Below are 17,405 nucleotides of genomic sequence, written 5' to 3' on the forward strand. Positions count from 1 at the left end.
GTAGCGTAGAATAACCGTCCTGGTATTTGGCGATAGGGTGCTCTAAAAACCCTAATTGCCCTTTAAAATGGGAGTATATAAGGTATTTCTCCCGCCTTCTTAGCATGCCTTCGTGGTGTGGTGGTCTGCAGGCTGGGCGCGTATTCCAGAGGTCCGCGGTTCGGTTTCCGGCGAAGGCGTTGCTCATTTTTCATGATTCCTGCTTCCAAAAAAATACCTAATGTATTTACAATATTGTCATCCGCATATATTGGGTACAAAATTGAAACTTGAAAAGGATTAGAAAGTAGTTAAAAAAATTGATAACAATCTTGTAATCATAGTGACAAGCACCACGAGTGAACTAAATAAAGATTTATAAATATCAGTATAAAGCTTGGTACATGGATTGATTTATTACTTTCAGAGTTTTCCTTATTTTTTGTTCCAAAAATATAATAAATGGATTGTATTTCATAAAGAACGAATTTTTAATGGTAGTTAATTTATTTGCTTAATATTTTCAATGCGTTCTTTCCATTAAGGCTTTATTTCTTATAAAACATATTCACAGATACAAGATAGCAGGCATGCAATTATGAAAACGGTAATATTGTATACTCAGGTTTGAAATATACTTCCTCATAACTCATTGACGCATACAGCTCACATTTAGAGTGTTGGCTAGAAAGAATACTTGCGCAATTTGGAAGGTTTGGTTTGGTTTATTGAGATTAGGGCAAATCACACTAGGTCTATCTGTTTAAGAGAAGGGATGCTTTCGTGGAGGACTTTCTAAGGGAAACTGGCTATACGTTACACATGGGGAAAACCACGAAAATGCCCATGCAGCCAGCCCGTTCGCGGGATTCGAACCTCGCAATTTGGAAGGATTACTGCAACTGATTTTAGTCTGCAGAAATGCTGCTGCTAGCATATCTGAGACCAAAATCTGACAATGCATCTATGTGATTTAGAATATGCCCTTCGAGCCTACGTTTCGAAAGAATTATTATGAAAAGTACCGGCAAAGTAAATTTACATATTTAGGCGACATTATTGATAGCTATTTCATTTAAGGGAGGAAGATGAAAGACCTTAATTTAGAAACATTGATAAATTATAATATTTCTTTCTCGTTGAAGCTGCATTGTTCAAATTCAAAATAATCTTCTTTAAAAATGTAGTTATTAGGAGTTTTATAAAAGATTTTATATTTGTTATATGGTCCCTGAAGTTCTTTCGAAAATGTTTTCAGATGCGCATTCTGTTACTCTGGTATGCAACTTAATTTTGTAATAAAAAGTGTTTCGCGCATCTCTAACAGAAACTAAGAATTTTCCTTCCTTTTTTCGGGAACTAACTTTATAGAGGGCTCAATACTATGACACAACGTATCGAAATTCAGTTAAAACACGTTGTCCTGAAATTTATATTTGTGAAGCAACCCAACGAAATGATATCAGATTACAAATATAATTTTTCTTCTAATCCATGTTAAGTATAATACATACTATTTTATAAATACGTTCTTCAAAGTTTAATTTATATGATTTCAGCAAGGATGTCAGGACTATTTCCCTAAGAGGAGGGATAACTTTCTAGCAGAATTTCTGGCAAAGGAAAATAACTCGTTATCATGTTATTCATGGGCAAAACCATAAAAATGCCCATGCAGCAAGCCTACTGGCAAGGATACGAATTCAGGTTTAATTACCAGTGTTTAGGTACTTTAATTTTAAGATTTAAATTTCTATTAACACACCACAAAAGAAAGGTGATAATTAATGATCTTGCACGAAACGATCGGTATATTATTTTCGTACGTTGTAAAATGTTTCTTGCAATTTATTGAGGTGTTATGCTTCAGTACCCATTTTGGAAAATAGTGCAGTATCTACGTATTTTAACCATAGTTATCCGTGTTGAGAAAGTACTAAATAAAGCAGTAAATTAAATAGTTAAAAATATAAAGCAACAAATAAAATTACCTTCTTAAATAGGTAGTTCGATTGTCCCGTTTACGACATCATATAGTTCTAGTAAACTGCATAGCTATTAAGTTCTACTTTACAACTGGGCATACATCTAAAAGCTTAAACTGTAAATGTATTAAGTTATGAGTTACTGCCAAAACTCATGAAAAAGGAAAAAATTAAACATAACCAAATTAATTTAACTAAAAGGAATTATGGTATTCCTGTTGTCCAAGCTGTTATTGTGCAGTGGAGATAATATTGAGCTAGCCAAAACAGACGATCCATGGTTCAACTCCAGGCGAAGATGCAGTTGACTTTACATATTCCCCTCTCCAAAATCCTAATAATTTCTGCAATGATATTTTGAACTACTGTTTTTAGATCAACGTAAAGTAATATATTTAAAATTACGTGTAAAAATTTTTGAAGTTTGATAACTTGCACATAAATATCCAACCATTGAGCCTAAAGCCAAAGCCACAGTTTGCAATTCTGGCTAAATCAAGTAGACACCTTGAATTTTTCGTTTACCCTTCTGATTTAAATCTTTTCTTATTCAATAATAGCTCTCAACCTCAGATTAACTATTAAAGCCGGAGTAGCCTCAGAAAAGCGATAAGCGTTTCTATAGCAAGAACTAATCAGATTATTATTCAGCATAAGGTGAAGTTAAGAAAATCTCGATATTTATACTTACTCTAGAGAAAATGAAATTAACATCAAGTTTCTGAAATGAAGACGTGTTGAGATAGAACATAAGAAGAAATATAACAGTTTAAAAACTTAACTGGTAGAAAATCTTTTGGTATAACTGTTAAAAATAATTCTGTTAAATATATATTCAATATTGTACAACTCACTTTATATCAGAAGTAAAAAGCTGACATGTTTTGTATGCTGAAAATTAATATTTTACAATTTTAAACAATATGAATAGTAAATAAAAATTCTCTTTGTCAAAAACCGCGCACTTTATTTTAAAGATTAAAAAAAGGGATTTTTTCCCTCCTTTTACAAAACAAAGTGGCGTTTTTTAATGTTATCCCAGAAAGTAAATTTTGCTTCATACACCGTAAAAACCTCCACTAAATCGCAATTCAAATTTTTTAGCAAAGGTTTTCAAGTAAGAATAATTACGTAAAAAATGCCTAAGCCCTCAAATGGCCCCGGTTCTACTGAGATAAGCGTTAAAGAGAATTAGAAAAATTCACTAGAACATAAGAATTAACGCTCCCCTCTAAAACTGTTATGCCTCCTAATAATAGCTGCATGGAGTTTAAGCGTTGGAATTGTCTTAAAAAGCCTAACAAACGAAAAGCTAAAACAAAGAATTTAATTCAAAAGGACTAGGTGAAAATAAAGCATGATGAAAGCAATTTAAGCTAGGTTAATTCTTTTTTTTCTTTTGTTAGTCAAATAAGTAATTTTAAACTGTTTGCTTTCATCTTGAAACATTTTTTATCTTTCATGGAGTTTACTGAGCTGTTAAAAGGAAGTAATTCGTTTACATATAAAGTAACAAAACCAACCGCAAAATGTTGTTGAAGAAGCATATTCGTGATTTGAAGTCTCAGATTTTGCTGCATCTACAATAATCTTATTTAGATCCTCTTCCCTTATCAAGCAAAATCCACTTTAATTTCCCAGTTTTTATTTTATAAAACAGCATAATATTGATCACACTATAGTTTACACCATTTACGCCTACCTGTTAAGCAAACATTTGATTAGGAAAGCGTTCAAACAATGATTTCAACACATCTGAATCATGTGAAAGACCGTAGGTATAGTATAGAAACGTGAAGAGATAAGAGAATTCCGTTGTATTCCTACTTTGACTAAGAAGATATTTCTGATTAAATGCACATCACATATAAGAGTATAATATAAGCAATGTGAGCATTGGATTGCAGTAAATAGACATTTTGATATAAACATTAAGTTGTCTTTAATCTTCTCCTCTCTCACAATCAGAATACTTTTATAATAAATTACAATATAAATTATGATTTAATGATTTTGAAAATAATTAATTACTAAATAATTGGATTGTTTATTTAATGTAGTCTAGTAACAATAATGCCAACCGGATAATTCTAGTGTACTTAAAGATCGAGCATCAATACCTGTTGATATATTTATGTCACTAAATATTGATCCAAGACCTGGAAATTTATTTCGAAGTACAAGCTGTGTGGTATTTCTATGATTGCAATTAATTATACATCGAAATAGGCTACGCTAGGTTTTAGCTTTCTTGTCTACTTTATTCTGTCACTTTATTGAAATAGGTTACAAATAATCCGCATTATTTTTTATCGCCTAGGAATAAACACGTAGCATGAGATTTTTTAATTTTAGATCGATTTAGTTATGTGGCTTGTTTTCAGAAAGCTTCTTTGCATGAATTTTTTATGTATGCATAGTGAAATTTTAAAATTATGTGTAATGTTTTACGTATTTTATGTTCTGCATTCTATTATCCCAAACCTTGATAACGAATAAGACACAGAATTCATACATAGTTACATACAATCCGAATAAGTGAATATTTGTTTTATTGATGAAATGGAAAGTTCTTCCGTCGCGTTATATAACGACGAAATGAACTCGAAGAATGTCTATCAAAAGTTAAACACAAGCTGCATGTTAACTACGATTCTTTTGCAAAGACTAGTTTCACAGAGGAAACAGCAGTTTGTCCCTAATCCAAACTTCCAGAACCTTCAATGCTGTTTCCTTTTCTAACCTACAAACCTATTGATTATACCCAACAAAGCCAACGATAGCTGTGGCTAAATGTGAAAGCTAGAACCATTTAGGTTGTACGTAAGTTACTTAAGGGCAAGATGCTAGGCGCCTCACGTATAGCATAGCAATTACTGTGGCGTTTATACGGGGGATAGTTGAGCTTCATTGCTTTTGGTTTTGTTTTTAAGTGATTAGTGTGTTAGGTAAGTTTGTCAGTCGTCTTGTAATGGGGCTCAGCAGAGAAGAAGCAATTTATAAAGTAATCAATGAAATGTTTCTTCTTGTTTATTAGGGTTTTGGGATTCTTTTTGTGGCTGCAGTGTTTACAACAGCTGGTCTGGTTTTCAATTCAGTTTCTGGGAATAAATAGATACTCATAATAACTTTTCCTTTCCTAACTTAATGCAGGACTTGAAGTTAATATCAGATTCTTTTTCTTTTGTATCTTATTCAGAAGAATGTTATTATTATAACTGTTAGCAATAAGATTTAGGAATATGAGATCACGTAGCACACGATAATCATTTATCTAAGCCAGTGATTCATAGCTATTTTTAAGAACATCTTCGTACATTACTAAATAACAACTGCGAATTTCTGACCTTGTCATAAGGTGAGGAGATCATGCAATCCTCATTATGATATTTGAAATCAGCTTCAACATTATTTAACTAAATGTGAAATGTACAGTGCAAGTGAAATTTCTTACTGAACTAATTAAACTATTTTTCTATAAAATTGATTTTACTGATTTGCATTAGGTAACAATGTCCGTTTAATATCATGAGGAATGTTTGGAATATAAATTCAAATTCTATTTCTATAATTATAATCCTTCTGCTGATCGCAAAGGTATTGTAAGGTTTATCCTAAGTTTTTAACAGTTATCTTTAGTTAAAGCTATTTTCTATTCTTCTAATTTCAGCTTACAATTTCCTACCAGAATGTGGTTTTAGAATCGCAGTTAATGCAAATGCGAAATAGCGGTATTTAAGTTGAAATTCCACTGATTTCGTTAGAGAGCCAGAGATTCTGACTAGCGCGCGCTTGCGCTTTGGGCTACACTCTCTCTAAGCTATTATTACGCTCGGCAGTATCTCAGGCCCTTTATAGCTTCGACAGCTTAATAGCTATTTAGGGGCCAACTACTTCTTGAAATCTTGATAGCTTCGGCTATATCTTTTAGTTAAGCTTTAATTAAGTTTCATTTCTTATTAATTTGAGTTCAAGCCCAAGTGGAGGCTTTGCTGTACGTTCTGAGAAAGGGACCGTCTGTGAAATTCTTATTTTGAGAAATAAAGGGTAATTAACCCTTCTTATGTTTTGCGCATCTGTTTCTGAACTAAAGCGAATATTCTGTTACCTGTTTACGAGGTTCCTACACACTTAACTGTTAGATAAAAAGATGAAACCCCACAGTGTGATTGAAAACACATTGCAAATAGGATAACAAATTAAATTAATGCAGCTTATTGCAATTTATTACCTGTGCATGCCCTGAAAACGTCGTTAACGATATAAACTAAATTTTGTAGTCTGCCCCAGAATTAAGAAAAATAATTTTTACAAGAAAAACAGAGAACGAAATATAAAGATTAGATAAATGAAAGGATTAAGAATTTATAGTTCAGTATCCAGAGGCCTATATGAATCAGAAGATGTTACCATTTCCTGCACTTGAAGAGGATGAACTCACTTCCTGATTGAAACTAGATGTGTATCAAAATTTATGGAAAACTCATACACTTCATTGTATTAATATTTAATTATACTGAGCAACATTTACGTTAATTTCTTTTTGTAACGTAAACGATTGATTTTATCTTAGTATTTATTCCTTCAAGCAGCCTAGTAGTCCTTTTACAAACCTTTTTCTTCAATATGGGCATGTAGTACACGACGCTGATTAATAAATTCATCCGCTTATTACTTTCAAATTTCCAGGAATGAAAATAAATATATAGTTATCAATAAAATATGAAACTCATGTCAGCCACTTACAAAACTCAAATTGGCAAAACAGTAATGCTTCAAATACAGAACAAACTGATTGTGGCTGATAAAAGCTGATTGTAGATCATTCATTTATCTTTCAGTAATGCAGTCAATAAAACAGGTTTAGCAGAAATTTTGCCTAGTTCAGGGGTTAGAACAAAGACACTTTGGAAGTGTTCTTTACCCTACTCTAGTCAGGCGCTGTTTGTAAATCTGTTTGTCCGGACTAGAGCTGAGAGCAGCAGAGCACCCTTTTCTTATGATTAACAAGAGCAATCTTCTAGAGGAACTGCAAACACGTTTTTTGGGTGTAAATGCGTGAGCGTTTTCCAGAGTTAAATAAAAAGGTGGTGTTTAAGTGGGCACTGGCTACCTTTCTCGAACATCAGATGACAGGAGATGGAAGTGCATACACACATTAAGTTTGCAGCATTATCTCAGAAAACATCATGAAATGCTTTCTTGCAGCATTGTATTACATTATCAATCTTTGATTCAAAAGGGAAGCGAGTGCTGTAGGCTGAAGAAAAAAGAAATGAAAGCATTTATTAAGTATATAATAAGCAGGAAATGACAGATCGATTTGACAGAACAATGTTCAATTTTCCTGCTATCTAGAAACAATAAATTTGAAACAGTACACTAAAGAAACATTTTTATTTGCTGTGTGCCTGACGTGTTACATATAGAACATGTCTAAACGAAATGATTTAAGCCTGAAAGAAAAGGATTAATTGCTAAAAGATTGCGATACTTTTGGTAAATGCAGCCGAAGAAAAGCAGCAGTTAAAATGGAACTTTCTAAACAGCATTGTGTAAAGAAAAAAAAATATAAAGAACTGGTAAAAAATGAAAACGTCTCAAGGAAGCGCAAAAAGGATAGAAAATCGAGAGACGTTGAAACCGCACTTTTAGAATGTTTTCAAGCCATGAGACTAAACCATGTACCAATATCAAGAACTCTACTGACCATAAAAGCTTCGGAATTAGCTAAAATGTTAGGAGAAGGTTTTGTGCCAACTGATGGATGGCTCACAAAATGGAAGGAGAGAAATAACATTATTTGTCGGAAACTACATAGTGAGAAGCAAAGGGCAGATCATCATTTCTCTGATATGTGGAAAAAAAGGCATTTAATCTGGAATTCTTAAAGAATACAAGCCTCACGAAATTTGCAGCACAGATGAAAGTAAAAGAACGTGTTGCTATGTTCTTAATGTGCAGTATGAATGCAACTATTAAGAAGACGCCATTGGTTACTGAAAAAAAGTAAAAACCTCAATGTTTAAAAGGAGTGAAACATTTATCTCTAACTTATTATAATTACAAGAACTCATGGACAATAACCGGTATTTGTATTGCTTTCCATGCTTTCCATTTGAATTGGGACAGAAACTGAAAAATGAAAAATATTGCTTTACTGTTAGATACCTTTGTTGCACATACCTCTGATGTCGTTCTGAAAAACATTAAATTAGTGTTTCTTCCTGAAAACAGCATTTAGGTCAAGGTTTATAATTCATCATTAATCTATCATTCAGCATTTAAACTAAGGTTTATAAAACCTTTCAAATGTTATTCCAGCGAAGGTGTTCTTCAAAAAAGGTAAGCAAAGTTAAATCTTATGAAAACGATAGAAGGAGATAACAATGTCGAGATGCTTCGAACTATATAAATAAGTTGATATCTTTACTATGCATATTACAGTCAATTTATGCTTATATTTAGAAACCACGGATGAATTGAAGCTGTTTCTAACATTACAAATATCAGTGAGGAAAATAATGAAGATTCATTTTTAGAATGCGTGTGTGTGTGTGATTATGGCAAAGCCTCGAGGGCTATCTGCCTGAAGGGAGGGATGCCTTTCGTGGAGGACTTTCTAAGGGAAACTGGCTCGTATACCCGTTACACATCGGGAAAACCACGAAAACGCCCATGCAGCCAGCCCGTTCGCGGAATTCGAACCTCGGACCGAACTACCAGTGTTCAGCGACTTTACCGCTCGGCTGCTGGTGAGCCCATTTTTAGAATGCATTGCAATTCTTGTTAATATTGAGACAGCATGTGAATATTCTCACGATAATATAGAAAATGTTAAGAGAGATCCAGAAACGTAAATTGACAGTGAAAGTCACCGCATACCAACAGCAGGTGAATTAAGAAAACCATTGCAAATTCTGAGAAGATCTCATGAATTGAAATTTGGAGTTCAGAAAAGTTACCAACAGGTTTCCAACTTAAACGCACAATTAAAACACTGTCCAAAGACAATACGAAACAAATACGGACAGAGTAGTTCTTTGTTTAAGTTTAAACTTTCATCAAATATGTAATTAGAAAATGTTTTATGAAAAAAATTCCAAATAGTTTTATTTTAAAATTAATTTTTAATTACTAATTTAGGTATTAATTATTAGATTACTGATCAATTACTCTTTTAGTAAATATTTTTAAAGTTGATACTGAAATCGCAATTTATTAATATTAATAAACTCAAATATATATGGAACTTAAGCAATTTTATCAACCGGCGGGTACTCTACCCCCTTCTTCATAGATTAATGAAGTAAGCTTCTCTGACAATCTCTTGAAATCTGAATTTTTTACAGTTTAAATCAGTTAGATAGATTAAGTACGAAAGAAAGAAATGCGATAATTTTTAATTTTCTAAATAAACTTTCTTTTCAAATTATACTTCAGTTAAAAATGAAAAGTGTTTAAAAATTAAAATGAACTAAAAAATTTAAAGAGACTTCTAATAAATTCTAAATTTCAAAGAAAATAAGCTTTATAAGAATTCAAAAGTCATTTGCATTTTCAGATGACCTAAAAAGAATTTATAAAAATATACTGGTGCTATGTCGGTGTTTGAAGCGACACGTATCGTGTAACTTTCATTAGAAAATACTAAGTTTCATATTTTCTCATGAAAAAGTTTTCAGATAGCTTTGCATTTTTTTTATGATATGGATCACCTGATATGGAAATATCAACGTTTTTGATATTTCCATATCAGGGTATGCTTAACATTGCGCCTCTGAAAGGTTTAATATTTATTAAAAATTCCTTAGCTGCTTTATTTTTAATGTTGCCCTATTTAGCTTTATTCAGACTTTTCTTATAATCCCTTCACTTGGCAAACGGAAATTATCTAATTCATAATAATCATATTAAAGCTTATTTAAGCTACTTTCAGAATTAACAGCAACTTTTTAAAGGAAAATTTCATAGAACATGCCACGTAAACAAATTATACAGATATAATTCCTTCTGTTAGCTTTTGAAAAAAGATATCTTGGATTATCTTCGACGTAGGCCTGTGTGTTGCCTTTGGAAATTTTATTTGCATGGAATTATTTATAGTGCCAGGGATAAATGATAGCGGTTATTAAAGTATACGTATTGAAGCTGTCCAAAAGTTAGAATTTATGATTTTAAAATTTATGTTGGTGCTAATATTTTCAGTTTCGCGTATTGTAATTTTCAACTGAATTTGAATATTTTTAATCAACTAAATGGTATTCAGAACTTTAATATTTAAATTACTACCTTGTTGAGTCATTAAGTTTTTAGAAACAGGAAACACGAGAAACGAGCTATGCTCTCGCCGGGATACGAATTCCGGACATTCCAGTTACACTACGAAAGCCCGTGATGAGAAAGGAGAAAGTAACTTACAACCTAATTTACTTATTACGGTTTATTTTTTTATAAGAGATGTAAAGTGAGGACAAATACTTCACTTGCCTGCTTACTGTGTATTTCATTATATAATGCTTATTTGTTTCTCTAATTTAAGCATTCTATTCAAATACAATCAGTGATTGCTCCTAACACTGCTGAAATTGAGGAAAAATTTCAAAACAGCATTGAACTATTTAAATACTATGCTTACTGTCAAACTACATGTCTGTATGTTTATATAATCTCACTTTTCTGACTCGGTGCTAAAATGACAGAGGGATTCTTAATATTTAAAAAGATAATAAAACCAACAACGTTTTATTTAACTTTGTTTTAATGTTAAATGTACGCTCTGAATTTAGGTAGTGCGTGACGCTTGAATGAAGATATCTTTATATGTTTCTTATAGAAAATTATTAAGCACATTTCTAAATTTTCTAAATTTAAATACCCTGGTAGAGTCATTAGGTTAATTGGAAGCAGAAAAGATGAAAAATATGCAACCGCCTTCGCCGAGAATCGAACCACGGACCTCTGGAATACCGGCCCAGCTTGCTACCGTTACACCACGAAGGCACGGTAGGGAAGTGGGAGAAATACCTTATATACTCCCTTTTTTAAAGGGCGACTAGGGTTTTAGGAGACCTAGTCGCTAAATCCTGGGTGCGGAGAATCATCATCCACAACCCTTTTAGTTCGGGCGCCACTTGTAGAGTCATTAGGCTAATTGGAAGCAGAAAAGATGAAAAATATGCAACCGCCTTCGCCGGGAATCGAACCACGGACCTCTGGAATACCGGCCCAGCGTGCTACCGTTACACCACGAAGGCACGCTAGGGAAGTGGGAGAAATACCTTATACCCTAACCTAATACGCTGAACACCTGTAAATCTGGCTTCTAACTCATATATTATTTACGCTAGTTAGATTTACGGCTTTTATCTTATTAAAAATTAGAAATCCTAAGTATGTATGTATATGGTCTTTTATTTGCGAATTATACACATGAATAAAACTTGAAGACTAGAGTTTATTATTAAAATCACTGGTGAAAAATGAATTTGGGGACTTCCATTGATCTTAGTTAGCTTGTATATTTAAGTGCGTCGATCAATATTACTTAAATTATTTTTCAGTTATTAAATTATTTATGCTTAAAAGATTCTAATTTCGGACAGAAATTTGATTCATTGCATAATGATCCAAATTTCAAATTTATGTCTCCTCAGAGACTAAGCATTTAAGTTTCCCCTGACTTTTGCAATTTTCTGACAAAAAGGCCAAGTTGTTTTTAATATGACAGGTATACAGCTTAGTGCTTTTAATTTTTACTTCATATTTCTATATTACATTTCATATATTCATCCATATCTATATTTCTTTTGTTTTCTGCGAAAGTGAAAATTGCACTGAATTGTTCCTAATTCCGTTCGCTTCCAAACTAAATAACATTTGTAGATTTATCCTTTTTTAGTTTTTGCAAACTTTAAACTTTTTTCTGGGTAAACAATATATTGTTTTTATTAATTTTAGTCGCATTTCAGAGATCTTAAGGCGCCAGGTGCTTACAAAATAAAAAAGTACCTTTTACAACATCAACGGGAGACTTTAGAAACTATAAAAAGTCGAAAATTACAGCACCAAAATGCATTCGAAAATCGAAGTGAATTAATGTCGGATTCTCATGAAGTACTAATTACATACTCTAAATTATCTTTAAGGATACATATTACTATTTTATCTAGCTTTTCACTTGGATATAAAAATTCGAATTAACAACTGACCAGTTGGATTTTAGAACATCATAAAAAATATGTGTTAGCACACAAAGCGAAGTTCAAATACATAATTCGGAAAAAGGAGTTCAGTCTTAATGATTGACCTGAGCATGAAATATCTATATAATTCGTTTGAATATTAATAATTAAAAAAAGCAGGATATATATGCTTCTCTTTTTCTAAGTCTGGACAGCTTAATTTAATTACCCAGTTTAGTTCATATAGTGCCTAGCATTCTTAAAATATGTTAAAAATACATTTCTTTTAAACATTAAGCGGCTTGATAATACATTTTTGAAAGCAATTATTTCTAGACAGACAGCAGTTTTTAATTTTCAATGAACACATCCAGTCAAATCACAGTTATGCATTATATCTCTAGAAGTAAAAGTTATCCACAGCTAAAAGCTGGCTGATTTAAGTCCTAACCATAACAAAGGCTGTTGTCGTGGCACAGTTATAGTGGAAATTACAAATGATTAAGAGATTACCTCTACCATACTCATAACAGGCCGAGGAGCAGCACGGCTAAAGGAAGGTTGATCATGATAAAGGACATATTTAGTCGGAGGATGAAAAGATCAAAGTTACAAAGAAAGATTAGTCTCTTCGTTAGGTTTCCTTCTCTGGATAACCAAAAGAACAAGAGCTCTTGAGATGATGTGGCGTGGTGTGGTGGTGTATTTAATTATGGCAAAGCACACTAGGGCTATCTGCCTAAAGGGAGGGATGCCTTCGTGGAGGACTTTCTAAGGGAAACTGGCTCGTATACACGTTACACATGGGGAAAACCACGAAAACGCCCATGCAGTCATCCCGTTCGAGGGATTCGAACCTCGGACCGAACTACCAGTGTTCAGCGACTTTACCACTCGGCCGCTGGTGGGCCTCCTTGAGATGATGACAAGGAAAATCTTGTGTTTAAGGCCAACCTTTAAGCAAACGTAATTGTTATAATCTGGAGTTAAACAGGTATACTTGCATATAACAAAAACATAATTCATCGGCATATGGTTTTCAAGTATTTTCTTTCTTTAAATTACTTTAAATTTTAACAAACATCCTTTCACATTCCTTTTTGACAAGTATTTTCATTTCTCAAAATTTAATTTTCATTTAGTTAAGATAAACTATGAGATAATACTCCGATGAATATTATAACATTTTTTAAATTTATTTCTGTAATGAATCTCAAAATAGCAGTTTAAAAAGTAAAATATCACACCTAGAACTAGAAAAGTGATTATTATATGCATTTGAGTTTCGCATGCAAAAGTTAACGAAAAGTATTTTTGTGTATGGTTTTAAACAACCTTTTAATGCGTGTGCCTATTTGGTGCTAGTTTATACTAAGCATTTGCGTGTTAAAGAAGTTTGAAAAATATTCAATCTAATTTCGATTATGCAGTTCTAAGACTTTTAGAATTGCGTTTCATGTACGTTATTTTTTAAAGGTTTCCAAGCTTTGAAAAATTATGTATCACAATATCGGAAAACATTGATGAAAACGCTTCAAAATTATAAGAGAAAACAAAACACAGTTTTGTTCAATATTAACCAAGCAAAAGCAGTCTTTTTTTAAATGTTACTTGTTTTCTCATATTATTTCAGCAACCGTGATATTAAAACTGATTTGTATGGCCAAAATCTCTGTTTACAAGGAATCACAGAGTCACAGTTCTAAAGAGGATTAAATTCAAAGCAATAAAATTAAAAACAGGGTAGAATTATCTTCAAGTTACTGTTATCTTGTGAAAAGGGAAGGTCTGAAAGGTAATTAACTAATGCTTAAGACACAATAACACGCCGAATAAATACTAATTCAGAAGTCAAACAACAAAAATCAGCGTTATACCTACAAAATTTTCACAGGACTAGTTTCGATGGTTTTACCGAACCATCATCTTCAGCTGCAAAACCGCAAAAAACCATCATCTTCAGCTGCAAAACCGCAAAAAAATTTTTTTGCGGTTTTGCAGCTGAAGATGATGGTTCGGTAAAACCATCGAAACTAGTCCTGTGAAAATTTTGTAGGTATAACGCTGATTTTTGTTGTTTGACTTCTGAATTAGTAACTAATGCTTGTAAGGTATGTAGTTGCAACATCGTTTTGCATATTGCTTGAATATACAAGCACGGATGTTGTTTGTCTAAGAATATTTTTTAATCATCAGCATTAAAGTTCTGTTAAACTGAGAACATGAAAATAAATATTTTTCTGTTGCACAATTTCCCTATGCAAACTTAAGAAAAGTTATATTATATGAGCGTTCTTCCAAAGGACGGTTACTTGCTGAGAAAAGACACCAGAATACGAAACGTACACAAAGAAATATGAAATAATCAGCCAAAAATTACGAAATGTATTATATAAAATAGAAACTACGAATACGATTTTAACTATTCAAAACAATTGACAATCTTAAAATGATTTTTGTTGCATTTTATTTACTTATTGAAATTATTTCTTGACACTAGGATGATAATTAAATAGAAAATGAAATAGCTTTTACTGGAAATAAAAAAAAACTTAGATTAAAAATTTATAGTCACATTAAAATAAAAATTTATAGTCACATTAAAATAAAAATTTATGTTCAAATATACATTTAATATAGCTATACATATTTATGTAGCTAATGCGATATATTTTCTATTTTTAATTTTTTATACTTTAAAGGACAGGATAAAAGTACAAAATACAAAGGTACGTTTGAGAGGTTGTTACAATTACCCCAATCTTAAATTCGAAAGCTCTTTCTGTCGAAAGAGGGCCCACCAGCGGCCGAGCGGTAAAGTCGCTGAACACTGGTAGTTCGGTCCGAGGTTCGAATCCCGCGAACGGGCTGGCTGCATGGGCGTTTTCGTGGTTTTCCCCATGTGTAACGTGTATACGAGTCAGTTTCCCTTAGAAAGTCCTCCACGAAGGCATCCCTCCTCTTAGGCAGATAGCCCTCGAGGCTTTGCCATAATCACACACACACACACACATTCTATCGAAAGAGGATAGGATACACTTTGAATCCATTCCCTGGGATAATTTCACTCATATTTTGAAGGGAAATTGGGCAGGAGTTATCATGTGCTTTGCATTAAATAAATTTAAAAAAAAATAAGCTATGAATTTTAGATTACAATCTATTATCTCGAAGACAACTTGAAGAAAACTGACCGAAGAGTGGAGTGCCATGAAAATAACCATTAAAATCTAATTGAAAGAGAAATATGACAATATAGAATTTAAATATAAGGAAAAACACATCCTTAGATGTTTTAAATCGAAGACAGTTTAATATTGCGTCTTTATCCAGTTTTAAAGCCGTTAAAACACCAAGAAATTACAAAAGCATGTTTGCATGTAAATGCAAATGCAGCCTTTTCCGAAAGGCTAGTATCCTTGCTCGGTAAGTAGAAATACAGGTAGACGTCACACCTTAGGTAACTGAGGTTCAACATAACGCAACTCCATTCAGCCAGGCGTAGCAACCTAATGCGCGTGTTGCAAGCTTGGCGCATGGAACGATATTCACAGGCTTGCAGAGTTAATGCAAATATGAACTCATAAAAACCTTAATTTTGTTTAATTACATGCATGCAAATCGTTTAGAAGCATTTCTGTTAAAACGGAATTTGTTAGGAACTGCAGGAGATGTGAGAACTGGAATCAGTAAAATTTGAAGATTATTTTAAGTAGCATATATTCAGATCTCAACAAGCAATCGAATTTACTGTCTCAAGGGAGCTGCACTTGTTCTGTTTTCAGCTATTAGACCAACTTAGAGGTATGAATACATTTTCTCTCACATAAAAACTACTTTTCCATCTACAGGGAAGTTACCTAACCCTTGTGCCTTCAGAAGTCTGTGTAATGCTGAAAGAAACTAGATATACACCTGATATTGAACACTGAATTGAAGAAAGGCAGTTTCATAAATTTACTAAGAACATAGATCCTTAACCATTGAGTCCTTATTAATAAAATCATATTAAAATATCAATAATATTTTTAGGTTTGATTTATTTAATTTTGCCGTTCTGACTATTGGACTTCTCATAACAAAATTCAAAACAGCAAGTTCACAATATAAATTTTGCAAAACATTATATTTTCATTAGTTTTTATTTACATTAAAATACAGAATAATCACCAAAAAATAAAATAATTGTTTCATTTATTGAAATCCTATAACTATAAAATCAAGATAATATGGTAGTTATGGTTATGGCTATAAAATAATAGTGGACACTACTGATACTCTGGAGTAACATTTATTTAATTATTATTGAAATTTTTATTTACACCTAACACTACTATCAATTTACCGATAGCTAGCTTAGGGCTACCGAAAGTTACATGAAAAGAATCAAGTTAAAGAGTATACAATTAAAAGTGTTATAAAATTTTCAAAAATTTAATTGTCGGTATGCGCTTTGGAAAACTCATTCATTAGATATATATCATAGTATTACTCAGTGTAAATGCTCCATTTATATTACGAAGGGTGAAAGAATTAAACACTGTGATGAATTAAATAGCCATTTTTCAAATGAACCAAAATGGAAAATGACAAGTTAAATTAAATTAGAAGGGGTGCACATGGAGGTAGCTAAATCGGCTTCTAGAAAAACGTAAGAGAGATTGGTTCAAGCAGAGGAGGAGTTACTATTATTTGAATTCTAAGAACTTTATTTTGGTAGAATAAGATTTTCTATTTTAAGTAAAAGAGAAAAGGATATCTCTAGGTGCTCAAATAAAAAATCTTTTCCATGAAATAAAAGCAATCCTTTTGCTTAAAATATCATTTTGGTGTGGAGATCATCTTGCCAGTTCAGCTCAAAAAGTGAATAATTATGAACGATAATTTCAATAAAAATTAAATCTTACCGTAGATTCTTAATTCTTTGTCAGCTTTCACGGTGCGAAATGACGGTGCTTCCGTAGAAACTTCACAACCATACGTTCCTTCCGTATTCAGATCCGTTTTGTACAGATAAACGTGTGTAGCATTTGACCTAGGGAGCTGTAATAGAAAAATAAAATATGCATATCATAGGATTTTACACGATTTCAGAAAAAAGATTTAAATGAAATTTCATATTGACAAATAATTTATATAAAAGTACATTAGCAATATTCGAAGTTATAGTATTACAAATTTTACTTAAGTACGCCATATCTTTTTCCTATTTTTTGCCTTCCAGATTTTCATAGAACATGACATTAGTAGAGCACGA

The 17,405-nt window shown here is 32.3% G+C and overlaps 1 protein-coding gene across 2 annotated transcripts in view; it reads right to left on the reverse strand.

The window, feature by feature from the left end:
- The window catches only part of LOC118200328 (uncharacterized), a 727,671-nt gene that overhangs the window by 121,397 nt on the left and 588,869 nt on the right, over positions 1–17,405 (reverse strand). For both annotated transcript variants that reach the window (XM_085808107.1, XM_085808106.1), the window contains exon 3: positions 17,056–17,191. In XM_085808107.1, coding sequence (XP_085664233.1) covers positions 17,056–17,191 — 136 coding nt within the window. The remainder of the gene's footprint in view (positions 1–17,055; positions 17,192–17,405) is intronic.

The sequence above is a fragment of the Stegodyphus dumicola genome, chromosome X1 (genome assembly GCF_044657685.1).
Source record: "Stegodyphus dumicola isolate Sdum_Otavi_A_Nest chromosome X1, ASM4465768v1".
NCBI lineage: Eukaryota > Metazoa > Arthropoda > Arachnida > Araneae > Eresidae > Stegodyphus > Stegodyphus dumicola.